The 20,268-nt window shown below is 32.8% G+C and overlaps 3 protein-coding genes across 4 annotated transcripts; 2 read left to right on the top strand and 1 right to left on the bottom strand.

Moving 5' to 3' along the window:
• Positions 1–4,217: 4,217 nt before the first annotated feature.
• On the top strand, positions 4,218–6,002 carry LOC121132558 (basic helix-loop-helix family member dimmed). The gene is made up of 3 exons (XM_040727990.2): positions 4,218–5,074; positions 5,130–5,235; positions 5,335–6,002. The coding sequence occupies exons 1-3, from the start codon at positions 4,730–4,732 to the stop codon at positions 5,643–5,645; spliced, it is 762 nt and encodes a 253-aa protein (XP_040583924.1). The 5' UTR covers positions 4,218–4,729; the 3' UTR covers positions 5,646–6,002.
• A 1,041-nt stretch (positions 6,003–7,043) lies between these two features.
• Positions 7,044–8,839, top strand: CSN4 (COP9 signalosome subunit 4). Of its 2 annotated transcripts, XM_040727960.2 has the most exons (5): positions 7,044–7,237; positions 7,288–7,442; positions 7,509–7,676; positions 7,748–8,435; positions 8,502–8,839. In XM_040727960.2, the coding sequence occupies exons 2-5, from the start codon at positions 7,293–7,295 to the stop codon at positions 8,723–8,725; spliced, it is 1,230 nt and encodes a 409-aa protein (XP_040583894.1). In that variant the 5' UTR covers positions 7,044–7,237; positions 7,288–7,292; the 3' UTR covers positions 8,726–8,839. The 2 variants fall into 2 exon arrangements, with proteins under 2 accessions (XP_040583894.1, XP_040583902.1); XM_040727968.2 differs by having other exon boundaries at positions 7,044–7,442.
• Positions 8,840–8,999: 160 nt separating this feature from the next.
• Positions 9,000–20,267, bottom strand: nonC (serine/threonine-protein kinase Smg1). Its single transcript, XM_040727938.2, has 16 exons — positions 20,179–20,267; positions 18,743–20,121; positions 17,834–18,685; positions 17,273–17,747; positions 17,022–17,218; positions 16,430–16,956; positions 15,984–16,376; positions 14,864–15,920; positions 14,391–14,794; positions 12,586–14,313; positions 12,219–12,528; positions 11,034–12,150; positions 10,504–10,978; positions 10,225–10,445; positions 9,725–10,168; positions 9,000–9,664 (listed from the first exon to the last, which is right to left on the bottom strand). The coding sequence occupies exons 2-16, from the start codon at positions 19,032–19,034 to the stop codon at positions 9,145–9,147; spliced, it is 9,012 nt and encodes a 3,003-aa protein (XP_040583872.1). The 5' UTR covers positions 19,035–20,121; positions 20,179–20,267; the 3' UTR covers positions 9,000–9,144.
• Position 20,268: the final 1 nt, after the last annotated feature.

The raw sequence follows: 20,268 nt of genomic DNA, 5'->3' as shown, positions 1-20,268 counted from the left end.
TTTTCATTGGAGCAAAATTTCTTACTTATCTGCCTTTTTATGTTTGCAAAAAGCCAGTAGTCACTAGGAGCCAAATCTGGAGAGTAAAGGGGATGTTGAAGTAATTTAAAGTTCAATTCATGTAGTTTCGATTGGCTTGTTACACGGTGTGTTATCCAGGTGGAACAGCACTCTCTACTTCTTCAACTGGGACTGTTTTCCCGTGATTTCGTCCATTAAACACTCTAATAACGTTATATAGTATTGACTGTTGATGATATTTCTCTTATCAAGGTAATCTATGAATATTATAGCATGTGCATCCCAAAATAACGAGGCTATCACCTTTTCAACTGATAATTATACTTTTGGGTGCTTTGAACAAGGATCACCAATTGATGTTTTCCGTGTTTTCTATCATCCGAAGTGCCTATATTACTGCCCCATTACATACCTCTGATTCCAAACATGTCTCTTTAATCCATTTCACGTATATAGGCCGGAGGTCTCAATGGAAACGAACTAAGTTTCTTGCAGCAAAAAAATACCTTTTTGGTTTTTTTTGACGATATGATCAACATGAGGACACGATCCCAGTCGTTGGTCAATTAGAACACCAAGGTATTTGTATTGATCCGCCTACTCTATCGCTGTATCATTTATTTTAATCTCAGGAAAACTCATTTTACATGCCCATGTACATAACATCCCCTTAGTCTTGTAATTAATAGGCCCGGCCTAGGTTGAATAATTTGCTGAATGGCGCAGTTCCCTATGAATGGCGATATAATTCCCCCTTGAGGACATCCTTTTGTTGGATTGAAGAAGAAACTTACTCACTGATGAGAATAGCTGATTCCTCTGTTTAACGAGCAATGTTTGTACCATTGAATTGTACATGGGTCAATGCCGTTATTTTCCAAAGATTTTTCCATGGCACCGTAAGGAATGTTGTCAAATCATCCCTCGATGTCGAAGAAAACGATCACTTCTTATTAAAAACGTTGCTTTCTACCTTATTAACCACTTTATCAATTCCCAAATCTGTAGACTCTCCCCTTTGGAAACCAAACAGATTAGTTGATTCTACTTTTAGCTAGAACAATTCGATATGCCAATACACAACTTTTTCTAGTCGTTTAACTATTTTGTTCGCTAGGGTAATTGGTCAGTATGCCTTTGGATATGTATAATCATCTTTACTGGGTTTTAGTGAGAAAATGACCCTAGCTCCGCTCCATATCTTAGAAGCATAGGGAAATTTAAGTGATAACTTAAATATAAAAAGTATCCTCTTATAGTATTCATCTGATATTTTTTTTTTAAATAATAGGGGCTAAGCCTTAGGTCCGAATTTTAAAAAATTTGAATGAACTAAATAGTTCCTCCACAAGTGAATTATTCATATCATTTACCCATAAAGTATGACCGTTCCTATTTGTCTCAGTTCCTTCATTCACACTTTCTTTCTGGCCTTGTCTATAAAGAGTAGCATTATTAAAATGCATGGAGATTAATTTCTTTAAGTTTTCTTCAATAGAAAAGTTTTCTGCTTCATTTTAGAGGATGCCGAGTCTAGGTTTATTTTTTCCATTTTGTGTCTTAATCGCCACCATTACAGTCTATTGTGAGTCCAATTCAGTATATCTCTTCATCCAGTAATGACACCTCCCCAAGTCTACTACTCTCCTATATTCTCTCTTGCTATACATAATAAGCAATTCTATCTTTGGAACTCTGTGTTTTGCGTACTAGTCTTTCAGCCCTCTTGATAGCCTTTCTCAAATTGCTTAATTCCTTCGTCCACCAAGGAACAGTCTTGCTTTGGGACTTAATTCTCGGAGGTGCCACTTTTTCAAGCGTTATTTGAATAGATTCAGTGACTTAAGATGCAAGTTTTTCTGTTTCTTTTGAAGAAATTTTGTCCACAAAACCTGTATGAGTTGTTGTTCTTAAAAGTTGTAGTTTCTTCGAAAATTCAGACCATTTCACACTTCTGAAGGTTATATCTATAATCGATGATCCAACCCCTTCAACAATCTTAAATCTTCGACCTTCATTACAAACATTTATTTACAATGAGGCACACATTTCTTCTATTTGCTTACCTCTTCTATTGGTCGTTTCTGAGCCCCACAAGAACTGTGAGCATTCGTATCCATACCTATTATTATGGGTACTTTTTCTTCCTTACATTTATTTATCAGTTTTTTCTAGCATAGGAAAACTGCACGTAAGTTTAATAAGCTGCATAGTACGATACCATTATTTCTTGCTTTTGTTGAATTCTCATGGTAATTGCTATCATATCTTGACTTCCATATTTCAAACCTCTTTAGCATCCTGAGCCTTTGAAACCATTATGCTCACCCTTGCAAGTGTGCATGTTGGACACCTGGGAGTAAATACATTATAACCCTGATAAATTTGTTGGAAATTATCATTTTTCATAGGAGTTTCTGTTATCAATGCAATTTAAATATTTTCTTAATTTAATAGCTTGAGCAGTTCAATTCCTGCCAAACTTATTTTCCCTAGATTTATGTGTACACAGTTAGGAGATGCCCTTTTATATTAAAATATACTATGAAATTACTAGCTAACTTTAACCCTTGTTTACTTTACTTAGCTTTAGATACCGAAATAAAATTAGTAGATAAAGATTTTAAACTCATTAAACTGAATTATTCCTTGTGTGGAGGTTCTTCTTCAAGGTGCGGTTAATTGATTTCCCGTGTTCTTTTCTTATATTACTCTTTGGGTCTCTCTAAAGTTATGTTACTTTTTTTTTTTTTTTTTTTTTTTTTTGATCGGGTGTAAATTCTTAATTATTTTCTCAATATTTATTTCCAATCCTCTCTCAAAGGAAGTTTATTTTGATTTAATTTGTTCTCATTCGTCATGCTTTTGGGCTCTTCGAATATCACTCTAACTTGATCGTCTTCTTTTGCATTTGTGTTTTGACTTAAAATACCATTTCTTGTTGGTCCTCTAAATTGCAACCCTCATCCTGATAGTTCTTCTTGGCGTATCTCTCTCTTTGTCATTAGAATTTCATTTATTGTTCCTTGCAAATACGCATCAATATTAGAGAGAGTTTATGAACTACACTGTTAGGTTTAGATTCCGCCTTGTTTGTGGTTAGTACTACTAAATATGGGCGTTACTAGGATTTATCTTTAGGGTTATTTTTATCCATCATTTTGTAAGAATTCCGACTGACATCTCATTTTCCCCCACTCTTAATATGAGATGATTTTTTTTTTATAAAATAAATTGGGAGCCTTTTTTCCGCAAAAAAAAAATATATTTTACTAACTTTTTTTGCGGAAAATAATGTTTTATTTTATCATTATTTTTTTTTTTGGAAAGGTTTTTTGATCAATTGTGTCCATATTTTATTGCAAGTAATATTCCTTTATACCTTTCAAAAGGAAAGAAATTTAAAAAAAAGTTCTTACATCAAATTTTCAAATCCCTAAGTCTTTAATCCATGAATTGTGAATGTATCTACTATTATACATATACATATATATAGTTGAGAGAAAATATTAGAAAAAGGTTGTGCAAGAGGGATATTGAGGACGTGGTTGCGAAGATTTCCTCTTCCTTCTACGGACTTTTGTAAGGCTTTCTTTTCAATGTATGCTTATATAGATACTCGTACAATCATAATAAATTAAAATAGTCAATCCTCCAAAACAAGTATTTGATTTGAGGAGTCACTTTCGGCAGGAGTGATCTTTTATATATATACCGATTATAATAAATACTACTCAATCATTTTATCAATATTACATCTGATATGTACGAGTAGGTATTTCTATGATGTATAAATGTAATGTACATATTTAGTATTGACTAGCTATTGTAGATATGAGCTCACAGCTCTTTAAGAGAATTAATCATACTTGTGAACAAATCTAAAAATAGAAACAGAAATCTATCGTCAAATAGTAATTATTTTATTTATTAGTCGTACATACTATGAACAATTGTGTTGATTCATGAATTGTAGAAAAATCAAATCTACTACTATTAATAATAGAAAATACATTTATTTTTATACATTATAATTTGTTATTTTATTGAGAGAGAGAGAGTCTATTGACTTACAAAGTTATGAGTCATTTCCTTGTTTGATGCATCAAATAATATAAAAGCAATAATATTATTTGGATAAGTATTATTATAGGAGATCAGGAAAGGTAAATCCGTCTTGCAATAATAATTTTCATGAAGGGTTATAAAAGATAGTTATCTATTTAATTGTAACTTCTTTGGCCCACGCTTGTTGTTCGCTTTCAGCATACAATATACATACTTATATATTCAACCATCAATGAAAGCAAGTAATAATAAAAAAGAATAAAAGATTTGAGGCGCTCAAGAAAGCCTTTACTACTCCTCTTGCCTTTCTTCTCACTTCAGTTTGACTTCAAGTTTCTCTTTCCCTCTCATCCACCACCAGTTGAGTCTCCTACATACTATAACTAAAAAATATATATGAATCTAATTTTGATATCTACTACACTTACTTACTACTTACAAGTGACTTTTTATTCTTCTAAATAATAGAAAAAGAAAGAAAGGAAAAGGATTTAAAAGGATATCACTGATTTCCGTCGTGAAATTCCTTCTCCCCAAGTTTTAATGGATTAATTACAACACTCAATCTTCAGCAGATCCTGCTTTTGCCTATTTTCCCCCCCTCTCTCTCTCTCTCCTCTTCCTGCTAGTCTTTATAAGAATGAGCGAAGTCATTGGATCATCGGATTATTCAGACTCTAGCTGTGACGCGGAAGGTAAACAAAAATTTGAGTCTCTCGAGGAAGAGGGACCCTGTAGCAGTTCTGGAGTATATTTGAGCAAAATATCTTCTTCCTCCTCCTCCTCCTATGAAAGGAATAGCGAATCTTTGTTTGGGAGTAATCGCTCTGAAGGAGCTAAAAACAGTATTGGGATTAAATCAAAAAATCCTATTCAGGGACGAAAAAAGCGGCCTTTACTCTCAGCCAAAGAGAAAAATGTGAGACGGATTGAGAGCAATGAGCGGGAACGACTTCGAATGCATGGCTTAAATGAAGCTTTTCAAGTAAGTGTCATCATATATTATGAACATAGGTATTTTAGGAAAATGTAATTTTCAGGGACTGAGAGAGGTTATACCTCATGTACATCACTCAAGGAAATTATCCAAAATCGAAACGCTTTCCCTTGCCAAAAACTACATCATGGCTCTTACAAACGTCATATGTAAGATATATATTTTCCCTTTTTACTTATTACATAGATCCTTTTAAGGGATTTTATACTGTTTGCTTTTTATTTTTATTTTCCCTTTCTCGTCATCAGGTGAAATGAGAGGAGAGAAACAGCCTTATGATTTGATGCCCTTTGATGAAGAAGAAAATGAGGAACTGCAACAGGTGATAGAGAAAACAGATTTTGATGGATTAGGAGGTTGTTCAAAAAACCCATGCTCCTCCTTCACGTTCCTCTTGTCATCATCCAATCATCTGCATCCTGAAAGGCACATGATGTCGAAATTATCCCCTTGCCTTATAAATAGTGTAGAAAATAGTGAAATTAATTCTCTAATCATACCTCCGCGAGGAGGAGGTACGGATGAGGAGCCTTTGGAACCATGGATTCAAACTGTATAGTGTTGTTATATATACTAGATTAAGTCATCTTTTTTTTTTATTGTAAAAAAAAAAAAAAAGTTTATTTATATATATATATTAGATATAATTAATTATCATTATTGCTATGTCATTGTTTGCCCAGATGTAAGAAGATACAAAAAAATAATATTGAGAACAATATATTTGGCTATTTTCTGCTAAAATTCGTTGTATTTTTGAAAAAAAACTACTAAAAAAAGTGGCCAATAACATTCACATGTACTATCATAATCATTAAAACAAATAATGGATGTAAAACAAGAGCTCATTACGAATAAATATTAATTTATAATTATAAAAATCTAACGGCGAATAAAAGTACTCTTGGATCAACCATAACTGCTTTCACCATTTAGATAGTACTTTTGGTTCATTCATAGTGTCCCTGTTGATTCTTGTGAGAGATCTGATATTATATAATAAAATATACTTCATCCATAAGACAAACAAAAATTATCAATATTGCACTCGTGGCAAGAACCATCTCGTGAAAGTTTTGTATTAGATCCATTTTTTCAGCTCCTATGATGTTTATTAATGGTAGTAGATTCCTTTCTGACGCCCAATTAATTAAAAAGAGATATAAAGTTTTAACGAAATTATATAATTCTTTCAAAATAAATTAATTGATGGGGTCAAATAGGTATATTTTAGTTTACGGTTAATTTTTCTAGCATAAGGTCAAACGGGGCTATTATAAGTAAAATGAAAATTGAAAAATGTGTAGCTATGATTTTAATAAAATATGACATTAACTATGCCACTTAGTTAATGTCTACTATTTGTGGCCATGTCAACAATATATGTGGCAAGCCTAAGAAATGCTGCTCATTTGCAAGTCTTTCATTCTTTCTAAATTCAAATTTCCTTCCCCCGCTTATAACCCTCTCTCTCCCCCAGAGTTAACTTGTTTCTCCGGATTAAGATATTGATTTTTCCTCCATTCCAAATTACAAGTAAAATTCTTCATATAATAATTAATTTTTTTTAAACACTTTAGTATCAAAATTTAGGAACAAGTCTTTAGATGAACAATAACTTTTTTTATTGAATGTGTATAATCGAAATTTTCACTGTTATTCTTAAATAATAAATTAATGCTGCCTACGTAAAATTAATAGCTAAGATGTGTCATATTAACATGGAAATATGAAACATATGAAGAGTTCGCCCAATTTTATAGGGCAATCCTCCAAACGGAAAAATATATCCATTAGACGCCACCCATTTCTTTTATTTAAAATCATGAGTAATTATATCAAAGGTACATGGATATTTAGGATCCTTTATTAGGTTGCGTGAGATATAACACATGTTTCCATAATATGCGTCTGAAAAAAACAAGGAAAAAAAAAGATCTATACAAAAATGACGTATGTAGATGTCGCTTTAGCGCAGAGAGCGACATCTTTGATTCCGAGTCCAGGTTCTTGAGTTTTGATTGTTGAAATTGTAGAATTAAAAAGAAAGAATAGAATTATTTGTTATTTTATTTTATATTGAATTTCTTTGGAAGAATAATATTTGAGAATTAAGAATAGGAAATTCTAAGAATTAATCCGCATATACGGGTGATTTAAAAAGCTGAGTTTAGGACGGTTCTTCACTTACTCACTTACAGGAATCATGGCGACAGCGGCTTCCTTGAAAGCTCAGTTACAACAATTAGCAACTCCCTCCGGATCCCATCATCGGGATTTGTGCGATAAATATCGCTCCGTTTTGGAAAAGGTGGTCCTTACTCTTGGGGAGGATGAGCTCGTGGATGGGCTGAAGGTAAGATTTGTGTTATTGGTTGAAGGAAGATGTTAGTGAATGTAAGGATGTTTTTGAATTTGGTAGGTGTTTATCGAGTGCATCGTGCACGAAGGTGTGTCCATGGTGATTTCCCGGCAGTTGCTGAGCGAAGTGGGGACTCACTTGACGAGCATGCAGGACTCTGTCTCCAAAGCAGTCTCTCATCACACTCTCAACGTCATTCAACCCAGGATCATTTCCTTTGAAGACCAAGTGAGGCTAAGGACTTTGCTCTATCCTTCATGAGTCTTTTATATTCCTTCCTTCCTTTTTCCTTCCCGCAGATCAGTGCCATTCGTCAACACTTGGCCGATATCTATGAACGGGAACAAAATTGGCGTGAAGCAGCGGACGTACTCGTTGGCATTCCACTTGAATCCGGTCAAAAACACTATCCAGTAGACTACAAATTAGAAACTTATCTTAAAATTGCTCGCCTTTTCTTAGAAGATGAAGATCATGTTCAGGGTGAGGCCTACATTAACAGAGCTGCTCAGCTTCAAACCCAAACGGAAAATCCACATTTGATCATCATTTATAAAGTATGTCAAGGCCGTGTTCTTGACTATAAGCGTAAATTCATTGAAGCTGCCTCACGTTATAATGAACTCTCTTTTAAAATGGTCATTCATGAGGATGAACGGCTCACAGCTTTGAAAAATGCAATGATATGTACTATTCTTGCCTCTGCGGGTCAACAAAGAAGTCGCATGCTTGCTACTCTTTATAAGGACGAAAGATGTCAGAATCTTCCTGCTTTTAACATTTTAGAAAAGATGTATCTGGATAGACTCATCAGAAAGTCAGAACTGATTGAATTTGAATCCTTGTTGCAGCCACATCAAAAGGCTTCAACAGCAGATGGCTCTAGTATTTTAGATCATGCTGTTGTTGAACATAATCTCTTGGCAGCCTCTAAACTGTATAACAATATAACATTCTCTGGTTTGGGAGCCCTTTTGGAGATACCTTGTGAGTAGAAAAAAAAAATCTTTCCTATAGGCCATATAGATAATGTTAGTTTTCTTTTCAAAATAGCGAATAAAGCCGAACGCATGGCAAGTAAAATGATAACTGAAGGGCGAATGCAGGGCCATATTGATCAAATTGACTCTACTGTACATTTTGAATCCAGACAAGTTTTAGAGACATGGAATAGCCAAATTCAATCTCTTTGTTTTCAAGTGAATAATATTATTGACAAAATTTCAGAAGATCAATCAGAATGGCTCACAAAAACGCTGGACAATCAAATAATTTAGATTATATAGTTTCTCAACTCTTGTAAAGCTTCGATAGATATCCCTTATTCTCTTTTTTTTCTATATTAAAATCCTACTTTTGATAACTATTTTAAAATAAACAAATATTCAATCTTCCAAATAATTTATTTATATTTTTAAGTTAAGCATGACAAAAGGAATAGTAATATTTTCTTAACTACAGTCTTAATCTTGTTACCTATCTAGTTTGAGATCATACATTACTTCTTGATGCATAATTTATAACTACATTCAACAAAATAAAAACAATATCTTCACTTAGTATCGGTTTATTGCGAAAGGATTTTAGATAAATCGATAATTATTAAATTGTAAATAGCTTATAAAATATATATTAACAGAAATCTATATTATCTGTTATCAAATTTTTTTGTTGGTTTTTCATAAGGAAATCCTCATTAGATCCAAGGAGCCCAGCCTTCATACATATGCGATAAATTATCTACTGATATAGCTTCTTTGATAAAAAAATCTACTTGATCAGGAACTGAGACTTGGCATAGAGGATCCGGCTCTTTTCCCTCAAGCTTGGATCTTACTCGGCGTAAAACATTAATAGCAAAGGCGTTCTTCTCTTCCTCTCCTTTCTTGTCCTGGAATGAGCTTTCCAGAACCACATCCTTTTTGATCTTGTAAAAACTAATGTTTTCATCATTTAAAACCTCTGCAAGAGATATCAGTTCATCATAAATGACCGAGGTGCAACTTTTCAGATGAGCAATTGTCTTAATAATCTTTTCAACCGAGGATTCATTAATGACGCATTTCTCTGCGATTTGAGAAACCAAGCTAGAAAATTCCTTGTAGGTCAAAACATAGGACTTTACTCGGGGTATTTCATAATCCTCGCTTTCACTCAGAGATTGAAGTAAAACGCTTACATCAGTCATTAAACGTTGATGTATCGCAAATGTTTCCCTGAAAATGGATGATGTATAAATATATTTAAATAATAATAGCTCAATAGTTGTTCCTCACCTGAACATTCCTTGAGCCTCTTCCAAAATAGACTGAGTGCAACAAAGTTTTTCGTTCGATTCTACTAACTCGGATTGAACTTTCTTCACTTTATCACTTACAATCAAGGAAGTGGCTTTGATCCACTCTAAATCAATTTCATTCACAGGCTCGTTCATGGAATAAAGTTTTATTTCTTGAGAAGCAACTCCTTGGAGTTTATCTTTGGATTTACGTAAATTGTGACAGTCATCAAGCAAATTGAATAAATTAGTTTTCATCTCAATTGATTCTTCGGACTTCCAATTGCGAAGAGATTCATTAAGATGAATGGCATTCAGGGCAGATATAACACTCTTATAAACATAAGACAAGGAATTGATAGACTCTGCTCTTTTATCATATGCCTTGGAATATTTTTTCAGTTCTTGGCGCAATTCTGGGTTTGCTATACTGTCTTGTAGCCTAAGTAAAAAATCTTTAAAATATTTATCTTCAATATAATAATACATTAGTCTTACTTTTGGAGTTCTTCGTATTCTTTGCTAACACGAGAAAATTTGTTGTATTTCAATGGTAAGGTTTTCATGTACTTTTTTAAATTAAATAAATCGCTTTTTACGTGACTAACATTCTCATCAATGTAGTTTTCATGAAACCATTGAAAGGAAATAAGTTGATCATTGCAGCTCTTGACAATGTCATGTTTTGCTTTGACTCTTTGTTGTGTATGAAAATGTTTCTAAATTATGAAGAAATGATTAGGGATAACAAAGCAAGTTATATAAATTTCAACATACCATATGAGCCTCCAAAGCAACAAATACTTTCTGTAGTTGATTAGATTCCTCCATATCACTTATGGAGGAATCATCCTCATGCGTTATTCTAGAGAATAAATGCTCTTTGAGATTCTCCAGTGAGAGTAGTCCAATAATATCAAAATAATTGGTAATTATATTTTTGAAGAATGAGTTCATACATGAGAAAACAGCTTGGAAAGACGGAATCTCTGCACTGTCTCCAGCAAAACCTTCCGAATATCGTATACATAAGGATAAATACTGGTAGATACCGTGAATCCTCTCGATGAAGCAAATCATTTTCATCCTTCTGTTACTACCACAAGGATAAAACTTTTCAATTTGAACAAGACTCGAATTAACGCTCACAAAAAGACCATAACTCTGGGACGTATATTTGCTTTTGTCGGAAATGATCTGAATATATTCATTAAATCTACTCTCTGCATCAAATCCTTCTTGCATACTGGCCCTGTAAAGTCATTTATGTATAATTTTGAATTATATGAATTAAATATAAAACTTACTCTTCGTTTCCTCGAAGTCGATCCAACAACGTCTCCAATTTACTCTCCTGTAAGATACTCTCCACTTCCTTGTGTAAATCAATAATAGCATGCCTATCTTTGAGAAATATATGGCACTGTTCAAAGAAAATTGACAACAAGGTTGTTGATTTAAAAGTATTAATACTATTTAAAAGCAACTTTGTATTTTTTATTGCACCAATATCTCCAAGGCTGGAAATGTCAACACCAATTTGATCCACATTACATAGTACATTGTGACGAACTATGATTTCATCCAAATGAGTTAAGTCATCTTCATTTTTGAAATCATTCATAATTTTCATTGTTCCAGATATAAATCTGACAAGGGAATTATAAATTATTTCTGATCCGTAAAGTGGATCATTTTTGAAATCTTTAATTAAATTATCGTAATTATTTGTATCCAGTTCTATGTGAATCATTGTTTTAGCGGCGTTTAACCACGAATTATTCAAGGCATCAATAACTCTTTGCACTTGATCTACATTTTCTTGATTAAAATGATACAAATCAGATAATATATTTCTCGACTTGATACAATTATCTATGGTGAGGTCGTTTGATAACTTATTTAGAATGTCCAAAGCAGTTATCAGTATATGACTTTTCTTTGTGGAAGAATACAGAGGAGACAATATTTGAATATAATTACTCAATAGCCCAACTGCCTCCAAAAGCTCTTCTTTACAATGTGTGATGGAGGAAATATAGTTTTCCTCCATTTTATTTAGCTTATTAAAAATATTTTGCTTCATAGAAACATATTTCTCTAAGGTGTTTGAGATTATTGATGAGGAAAGACTAAAATTCAAACCATTATTCCACTTTTCCAACTGGGAAGGACACATAACCGAGTATGTCCTTTTAATAAGATTATACTGATTCTCAATATCAGCTAACATGTTTTCAATTTTTTCAACTACAAGAGCTTCAAATTGTTTAGAATCCCTGAATTCTTTATAATTACTCTTAGAAAAAAATAATTTATGACGTGGATTCGATTCAGCATCCTTTAGTAGAGACATGCAAACATGCATGTCAGACAAATCTTGATTCAATGTCTTTTGATTTCCATCAGTTTCTAACCATTGATCTATTCAAAACACAAATTAAATAAATGAGAGGAACAAATGGAGTTATGTAGTATGTATTGCAATTTACCTAGAGAATTCTCCATTTTCGATAGGTAATCAATGAAGGAATACTTATTGTCGAACCATGCAGACTCAATTTCTGTGATGCGAACACAATACATACTGAACATTATCTCCGTCTGTAAATCCTTTTTATGTTTTAAGTCATTCACGTTTTGAGCTAGTAAAGTATCTACGCCTGGAGTCCAATCAACTAAAGGGTCGTAAACAAATGCTTCCAATAAATTTATTAAAGTATCACAGCCACCACGTAATGATTTGAGAACATCCTCACAAGAATATTTAAATGCTCCTTGAACACCCGGAACACCAAAGATCTGCAACAGATAAAAATTTGAAAAATAGTAAAACTATTATTCTACTGATAAACTTACTTTAACAATATTCTGAGTCAGTCTACAGGGAACCCTTTCGGGGATAATGAGATTTTTTCCTTTCTCGAAACAAACATTATAGTCTATATGGATTATCTCCCCTGCGGCAAAGTCTATAAGAAGGTTATCAAGATGCCGATCCCCCAAACCAATAATGTAGCCAATCGTTGACATTATTGCAATGCTTTTAGTTAGATTATTTATTTTATGATACCAGTCTTTGGAACTATAGGACGCAAAATAAATTTCACTTGCAATTAAATCATTGGGTGTTTCAGATATAAGAGATTCCATCACATCCCTTAAAACAGAGTCCGGCCACTTTTTCCTAGAGTCTAAATTATTTATTCCTTTTTCTCGAAGTAAAGGAAATAATTTAGAATAGTATAAGTCAGAGGGATTTTGAAGATTGTTCTTCTGTTTCTCGTCATTGCTATTCAACTTCTTCTGTTGCCACTTTTTGTACAAAGAAAATACAGGGATAGCCTTTTTAACCCATTGAATCAAACCTGATCGGATTCCTAGAGGAACAACGGCATAAGTCCGAGCTTTATAGCCATTATGGTTTGTCATATCATTGGTAATGGTTAGAAATTGCATTATCCTCTCATCTAAATGTAGATCTTCTAAGCCTTTTAAAAGATACCCATAGCGCTTTCCATCACTTCCAAGAATCCAAAGCTTTTTCGGCTTGGTCTTTGTAGCAAGAGTAGTAAGAATTCTATGAAATGAATTAATAGTAACATTTTTGTGACTAACAACACCTGGCATAGGAATCTTTACGTTTTTAAAGTTGGCTAGTACAGAGGACAACTCTCGTAAGGACAGACAATGATGTCTGTATAATTTATTTGAAAGTTTACCCTGCAATTGTTTCAATAAATTAACCGGAGTAAAAGGATCAGTAGGATTTCTCAAGGAATCTATGAGATTATTAATATGTTCTTGGTATTTTTTAGAAAAGTTGATTTCATTTTGTGTTTCTGGCACAGAAGTGATTTTAACAATCTTTTCTAAAACAAATAACAAAGGTTTGAAAATGATATTGAACTTTTCAAATATGAGTCTTTTAATTTCTTTTCCTTGAAGGGCATCATTCTGCCTTAACTTAACTATCTCCTTCTCCAACTTTTTAGCTCTTTGATTAATATCATTACTATATTGCTGTAAAGTAGCACTCCAAAGTTCATCCCAAAGAAGAGAAATCCTCTGAAGCTCAAAAACTAGAGCTACGATTTCATCAACTTCATACATGGAACATTCTGCACGTACATTATTGACGATTTGAATATAAGCACTTTGCATTGACTTGTCAGAGTTTTCGTTTTTTTTTGGACTTCCATCTTCATCTTCTTGTAAATCGACAATATTGGAGAGCTTACCCTTTGTTAGAGACCCGACAATTGCGGGATAAATGATGGACTGTGCATTTTCTTTCGCTAGCCGACTAAGTAGTTCAATGAGTTTGTTTCTTACCAGTTTTATTGGATGGTTTAGTCGAGAAAATAATTGTGGTATGATTGGGATCCATTGTCGGCAGGGAGTCACAGAGAGACCCTTCTCGAGAGGTTCTTCAAGTTCAAGCGAATATTTAACAATCATATGAAGTATACGTAATGTGGCTGGAATAACTTTATCTTCACACGTTGAGAGGGATATTTGTTGAAAGTACGAAAACAGACTAAGCTCAAAATAAAAATACATCCGCTTTTGTATAGTTAACCAAATCTAAAATTAAAGTTAAAAAAATACTTATATAGAATAATACAAATTTCAAGAGCTTTGCTCCTAAAATAATTTTTTACCTCAAGAATGTTTTGTAAATTAGAAATATCATCCCCACATAGCTCCTTCACTTGATCTTCCATGAATTCTAGTTTTGTCATATCCTTAGCTAATTTGGTTTGAAGCTTTGGATTGGAAAACAACGAGCATATTTTATCAAAGACATCCTGAGCTAAATCAAAATTATTTAATGCTTCCTTTTCAGAGTCTTTAATGGATGATGTAACTTCATTCTGCAAAATTTGTTCACCTAATTCGAAAGCCCAATCAGCAAATGATCCCCAGTATTTTGCTACATCTGGACTTAAACTAACTGAATTTTTTAAAAGAAAGCCTATCTCCATACAATTTGGATTAACACTATTATAGGGTATTAATTCACAAACTGATGAGCTAATGAAATGATTCCCTAAAATCAATATATCTACAAAAAAATAAAAAGAAGAAAAAGTTATTAAATATGGAAATGGAAGAAAAATAATCATTGACTCACCACTTATACTATATTGTCCTGATACAGTTTCTCCATCTTTTAGTGATATCTTCTTGAATATAGCAAGATCATGCATTAAATCTGCAACTAACTTGCTAACTTCAAAATTTTCATTGCTTTGGGACTTTAAAATATTCATTATTGTTCCGGTCAAGAGATTGCAAGATAATTCTTTTTTATCCAATGAATCAGCCAAAATAGCGACTTCTTGAAAGCATCGCACCTGTTTGATACTTATGAAGGACTCACTGAAATTAAAACATCTAGCATATTCTAGTACATCATGACTTCCATTCCCAAGAAGACTATCCAAATATTCCAATGCTAGCGGAAAATTCTGAGCATCTCTAGACCTATTGACAATTTTAAAAGTTAACGACTCCGCCTTTTCAATAATATTTGGAGGATAACGACCATTTCTTCGAATAAATAAGTCTGCCCAGTCTTTCAATGCAACTAATATTTTTAGTGAGAGAGAATCCTCCCATTTATATATGTCATGAAGAAAACTTAACTCAAAATCACTTCCTGGATTAAATTCACGTAATACTAACTTTAGTAATATAAGCATTTCACAGTCAAAACGGGAATGCAAATTCATCTGACAGAGTTTTTTAATGGATGTTTTCACATCAGAGAGTTTATTGCAATAATCTATATCAAAATGCGAATGCTCCATATAAATTCTTGCAGCCTCAATTAATTTATTATGTGCTTGAACTATCAATAACCTTGGTTCCGAATTAGATTTAGTCAACGCAAGAGGATCCTCTTGTGGTGTCAAAGTATATTTATCAAAGGACTGACAAAGACTTTCCCATGACTCTTGACTGCCAACATACGTCCCCTCTGTTTGAGAATAGTAGTTTTTTATTTGATTTTGATACTGCCCAAAACTAACTTCATCGTGTATGACTTGTTGAATCATTGGATCGATATTTTTATGATTTTTTAATAATTTTGTAAGTGATTCTATTTTGTAATTGGTCAAATCAGTCAAAGCTAAAATCCATCTTCCATCTATCTTTGTATTCTTTTTACACCACGAATAAAGACCCTATAAGTAAGACACATGTGAAGATAAAGAGTCTAATAACATCAAATTGTAGTAGTAATAAACCTTGAGATCATATGATAAACCCTTCTTGAATAGAGCGATACTAAAGTGAATAAGCATATTCTCTTGATCCGAAATATTATCTGAAGAGTATTCTAACGATAAAGCCTCATTACATTGTCGAATAACAAAGTCATATGCATTGACTTTAGAAGCAAGAGCGACTAAGCTAGGCCTTAATCTCTTTATCCAATCTGTACATGTCTTTTCATTCGCCGAAAAAAACGAAGAAGCGGTTTTGGAGGGGATTTTACAATGAAATGCAGATCCTCCACGACATGAATTAATCAACATTCGTTCAAAAATGTCAAAGAAACCTAGCAAAGAATGAGATAACGATACATTCGGGGATTGTACCTGCAAACGAATCTGTTTTTCTATGGTCGTTAATAAATCCTAAGAGAAAAAAAAATTAGCAATGCACTTAATGAGATCTTTGAGGGGCCAACCTGTGCTTTGCCTAAAGGAGTTTTGAGCTTGTTAGCGATAGCAAACCATGATATCTCACAAGCATTCCAAAAATTATACAATTCCTCATTATAGAGCGCACTTTCTTTAATAAAAGTATCTTTTCCTTTATTCGAATCAGTAAAATTTCGACGCAGAACCCGATTATTATTAAAGGATTTGTTATCATCATTGACTGTTTTAAATAAATGTTGAATAAGGTGTCTAAAGTCAATATGATTCACTTGTCCCATGAAACGAGAGAGAAAAAGATTCTTAATTAACTTATCTTTATGAAGCTCAATTGAATTTGAACACGTTGTAGATGGTATTATTTTGGAATGCAAGACATGACAAAGCTCTCGAATCTGTTCATCCTTATTAGAAATGTGAATACATATAATTTTGTAAGCATAATCAATCTGTTCTTGTGTGCAGGCATTGCTATTGATTAATGATATTAGAGGTTTCAGACACTTTCTTATAATTTTTGGATTATGGTGATTATAAACAAATCTTAAAACAGAATCTAAATGGGTATATCAGAATTAAAGTTATTAATAAAAGAACAAAACTCTAATTGAATTATATGACCTATAAGGGAAGAAAATAGAGTGGAATTGGTGGTGTAGACTTCTGGATGTGTATTAAAAGTACGCTCAATCCAAGTAGAAATTCTAAGATACAAATATCTTGTTCCATAGTTGTAGTCAAATAATTTTCTCAGTATTTCCAAAATTTTCCCATAAAACGTTGAAGAGAAAGAGGGCGCGACTAATACAGCGTTAATACTAAAAATTGAGTGATAATATCCATAAATATTATTGATAATAAATTATATTTACCAAGAGGTTCGAATAAAGTTATCTTTAAGATGACAATGTGCATGTAACGCTCTCAACAATATTAGATGTCGCATGGGTTCTCTCATAATGAAAGAAGGATCCGCTACTTTATTTTCTGCACAAAGAACAGTAAAAATAGGTGGATCCAGGGCCCACTTACTAATAACACTTCCATTGGAAGAAATAAGATTGCAAAAACTTCCTAGTATATGAAGAATTAAGGTATTCCCCTGCCGGTAGCTATACTTTGGATTTGAGTCATTTAAGCTTTGATGTAAAAAATTGACAAGGTAGGAATAAATATCTTGGATAAGAAGCACACTCTTTGAATTCAGTAATATTGAAAAAAAATTAATAAAACTCATTTTCAATTGCTTATCGAGTGAAAATATCACATGTACGAGTGATTCCACATTTAAAACACTTTTAACTATTGTCGCCTGTTGAGAACTATTCGAATATTTGAATACTTTTCCTAAAAAATTAAATTATGTTATAGCAATAGTATTATTGTACATGAATTAATGAAATAATACGCTTCTTTACTAAAAACCCACTTACCTATGAACTTGAGAGAAAAATCCTTTCCTCGAAACGTTAGTCCATCAAAATTATGAAGAGTGAAGGCTTGTATGAGTCGGAAGATTTGAGTCTCATACTTTGCTTTAAAAGTACCTTCTTCCTTCAGCAAAATCAAAAAAGTCCTTTGACCACAAATAAGCAAGGTTTCATTAAAATATTTGGAGAGCGTACTTTCAAGACATTTATAAATAATATCAATCCAAGCGTCAAGATTACTACAAACAACACCGTTGATGACATGAATGCAAGATAGTATTGTATTAAAAATTTGTAGTAAGTTAATTATGTTTTTCATATATTTCTGAGAGCTTTGTTCACTTTGAGCGTTGACTATATCCTCTGTCAATTCTTCCAAATCTTCAGTAAAAGATTGAAGAAGGGAAATACTAAAGGCCAGATTCATGTCCCAATATGAACTCCATTGAATAAACGTTTTTGTTATAGTATAGGACAAGAGTGTTGACTTATTATGGTCGATCAAACATCCCACGAGGATATCAATAATGTCAACAAAATTATAGACAAATACTTTTGTTTCATAAATGGAAACGGTTCTTAAAAGCTCTACCAAGTCCACTGTTTTGGACGAAGACTCAGTCTTTTCCAATTCTACTTTGATATCCTCAATCATACCGTTGAGCTGCTTTTCATCCATGTTTCTCACTTTGAGAGTTTCATTCAATGCTAAAATGTAATAAGTTCCACTCGTGGAATTGCTCATACCATTGATCAAGAATTTATAAAAGTTTTCTGCGTTATGACTTGAATTTAGCCTCACAATTTCCCCGATTCGAACCAGGCCTGTCACAGTCTCTCGCTTCACATCCTCACCTAGAAATGGATAAGTGGATCTAAGTCATTCAACAGACTCAAGAATCAACAAACTACTTTTGTTGCTTTGAAAAATCATGGCCATTTTGTCCATGATGCTGTGATAGTTCTGCCGGACATAAGTCTTGTTGCTGTGGTACATTATGGAACACGTGATCTGACACGCATACACAAGGCATACGTCCACAAGGCTCTCATGGCTCAGTCGTAGTTGCAGCGTTGCTATCCGCTGATCTCCCAAATAGTTCTCCAGAAACTCCTGGGGATAATAGGATTTAAAATTCCGAGACGTGATTCGAGGAATTTCAACTTCCATCTTCTTTCCAGAATAGTAACCGCTTCTATTCATCAAATAACATCGGATTAGATTTTAATCCATTCCTTGGAAGCGCGGAATCCAGACGAATCCTAAGTAATTACTAATTAGTATCAATGGACAATGGTATAAACTAGTACTCCTTATCCACTGTCTACAACTCTCAAGTAAATCAACAAATCCAGATTTTACGTTTATGTATTTACACTTTACATTGATGATTCAATGACGACATAAGATTAAAGATAATAGCATCCTGAAATTGCTGAGCACATGACGTCACACATTCCATCTTTTTAAAATTAAGATTTATAATGTACGAGTTTGCCCTTATGTCATATTTTCTCTTTCTATCTCAAAGTTTGAGAAACGTAAGCGGAAAGTTGAAATTCAATTATCGTAACCTTTTAAAAAGCGAAGCTAATTCATAATTGTATATTATTCAGGATTCTTGTCGTTCAGCTTTTTTAATTGTTCATGTTTTTTTCCAATTCCTTTAGTTCACTAAATCGATCACTTTGAATGAGTTTTATCGTTCATCATTCCTTTTTTTAATGACTTTTCGTTTTGTTTTAACCAATTTCAGACTAATAAGACTCAAACATAGTAATTTTCAACATCATTTAAAACAAGGGTTGTCAAACATCCGGCCTCTCATGCCACTTTGATGGGTCTCCAGCTCCTTTGCCTTCGTACGATTGCGAAAAAAAGTATTCAAAAATGTCTTAAATCCAATAAAATTTAGAGTATGAGATAATTTTTGATTTATTGATACATAGATTAACTTGAGTTACAAGTTTTGAAAATATATACTCAAGTCCAAGTCCCCAGATCTGCAAAATAGTCCTAAATTTGAAAAAAACAAAAAACAATCTTCGAAAAATATTAAATATTACATAAAATTCATATAGTTATTGATATTTAATTCATTAATTTGAATTGCTAAGCAATTATCAATTCTAATTATTTGATTTGGAAAGAGCATAATTCATAATCAGTGAAAAATCTACCTATTTGGGAATTTTTTAACAAGTGAATAATTTTAATTACATAAACCCCTGTTGCAATTCATTTTCAACCATTTGTTCGAGTAGTTCCTTAGTAACTTGAAGACAAATTCCTATATATTATGTGAAAATAATATTTGAACAATAATACTATATTAATTTATAATTACTAGTATAATATGTTCATTATTAATTATTTGCAGATGGATAAATTACGAGGTTGAGGGACTTACGGACGACATCTTTCATCATCAATGTCT

The sequence above is a fragment of the Lepeophtheirus salmonis genome, chromosome 1, assembly GCF_016086655.4.
Source record: "Lepeophtheirus salmonis chromosome 1, UVic_Lsal_1.4, whole genome shotgun sequence".
NCBI lineage: Eukaryota > Metazoa > Arthropoda > Copepoda > Siphonostomatoida > Caligidae > Lepeophtheirus > Lepeophtheirus salmonis.
This window is presented reverse-complemented; position numbering and strand designations above follow the sequence as displayed.

What these genes read in the sequence shown, in the direction of transcription:
- LOC121132558 (XM_040727990.2), top strand. Translation starts at nt 4,730, where the DNA reads ATGAGCGAAGTCATTGGATCATCGGATTATTCAGACTCTAGCTGTGAC. An exon ending in GCTTAAATGAAGCTTTTCAA is followed by an intron (nt 5,075 to 5,129) that starts GTAAGTGTCATC and finishes TGTAATTTTCAG; the next exon opens with GGACTGAGAGAGGTTATACC. An exon ending in GGCTCTTACAAACGTCATAT is followed by an intron (nt 5,236 to 5,334) that starts GTAAGATATATA and finishes TCTCGTCATCAG; the next exon opens with GTGAAATGAGAGGAGAGAAA.
- CSN4 (XM_040727960.2), top strand. Translation starts at nt 7,293, where the DNA reads ATGGCGACAGCGGCTTCCTTGAAAGCTCAGTTACAACAATTAGCAACT. An exon ending in AGCTCGTGGATGGGCTGAAG is followed by an intron (nt 7,443 to 7,508) that starts GTAAGATTTGTG and finishes TGAATTTGGTAG; the next exon opens with GTGTTTATCGAGTGCATCGT. An exon ending in TCATTTCCTTTGAAGACCAA is followed by an intron (nt 7,677 to 7,747) that starts GTGAGGCTAAGG and finishes TCCTTCCCGCAG; the next exon opens with ATCAGTGCCATTCGTCAACA.
- nonC (XM_040727938.2), bottom strand. Translation starts at nt 19,034, where the DNA reads ATGAATAGAAGCGGTTACTATTCTGGAAAGAAGATGGAAGTTGAAATT. An exon ending in TCTATTTTCTTCCCTTATAG is followed by an intron (nt 16,957 to 17,021) that starts GTCATATAATTC and finishes ATACCCATTTAG; the next exon opens with ATTCTGTTTTAAGATTTGTT. An exon ending in GAAAATGGAGAATTCTCTAG is followed by an intron (nt 12,151 to 12,218) that starts GTAAATTGCAAT and finishes TGTTTTGAATAG; the next exon opens with ATCAATGGTTAGAAACTGAT.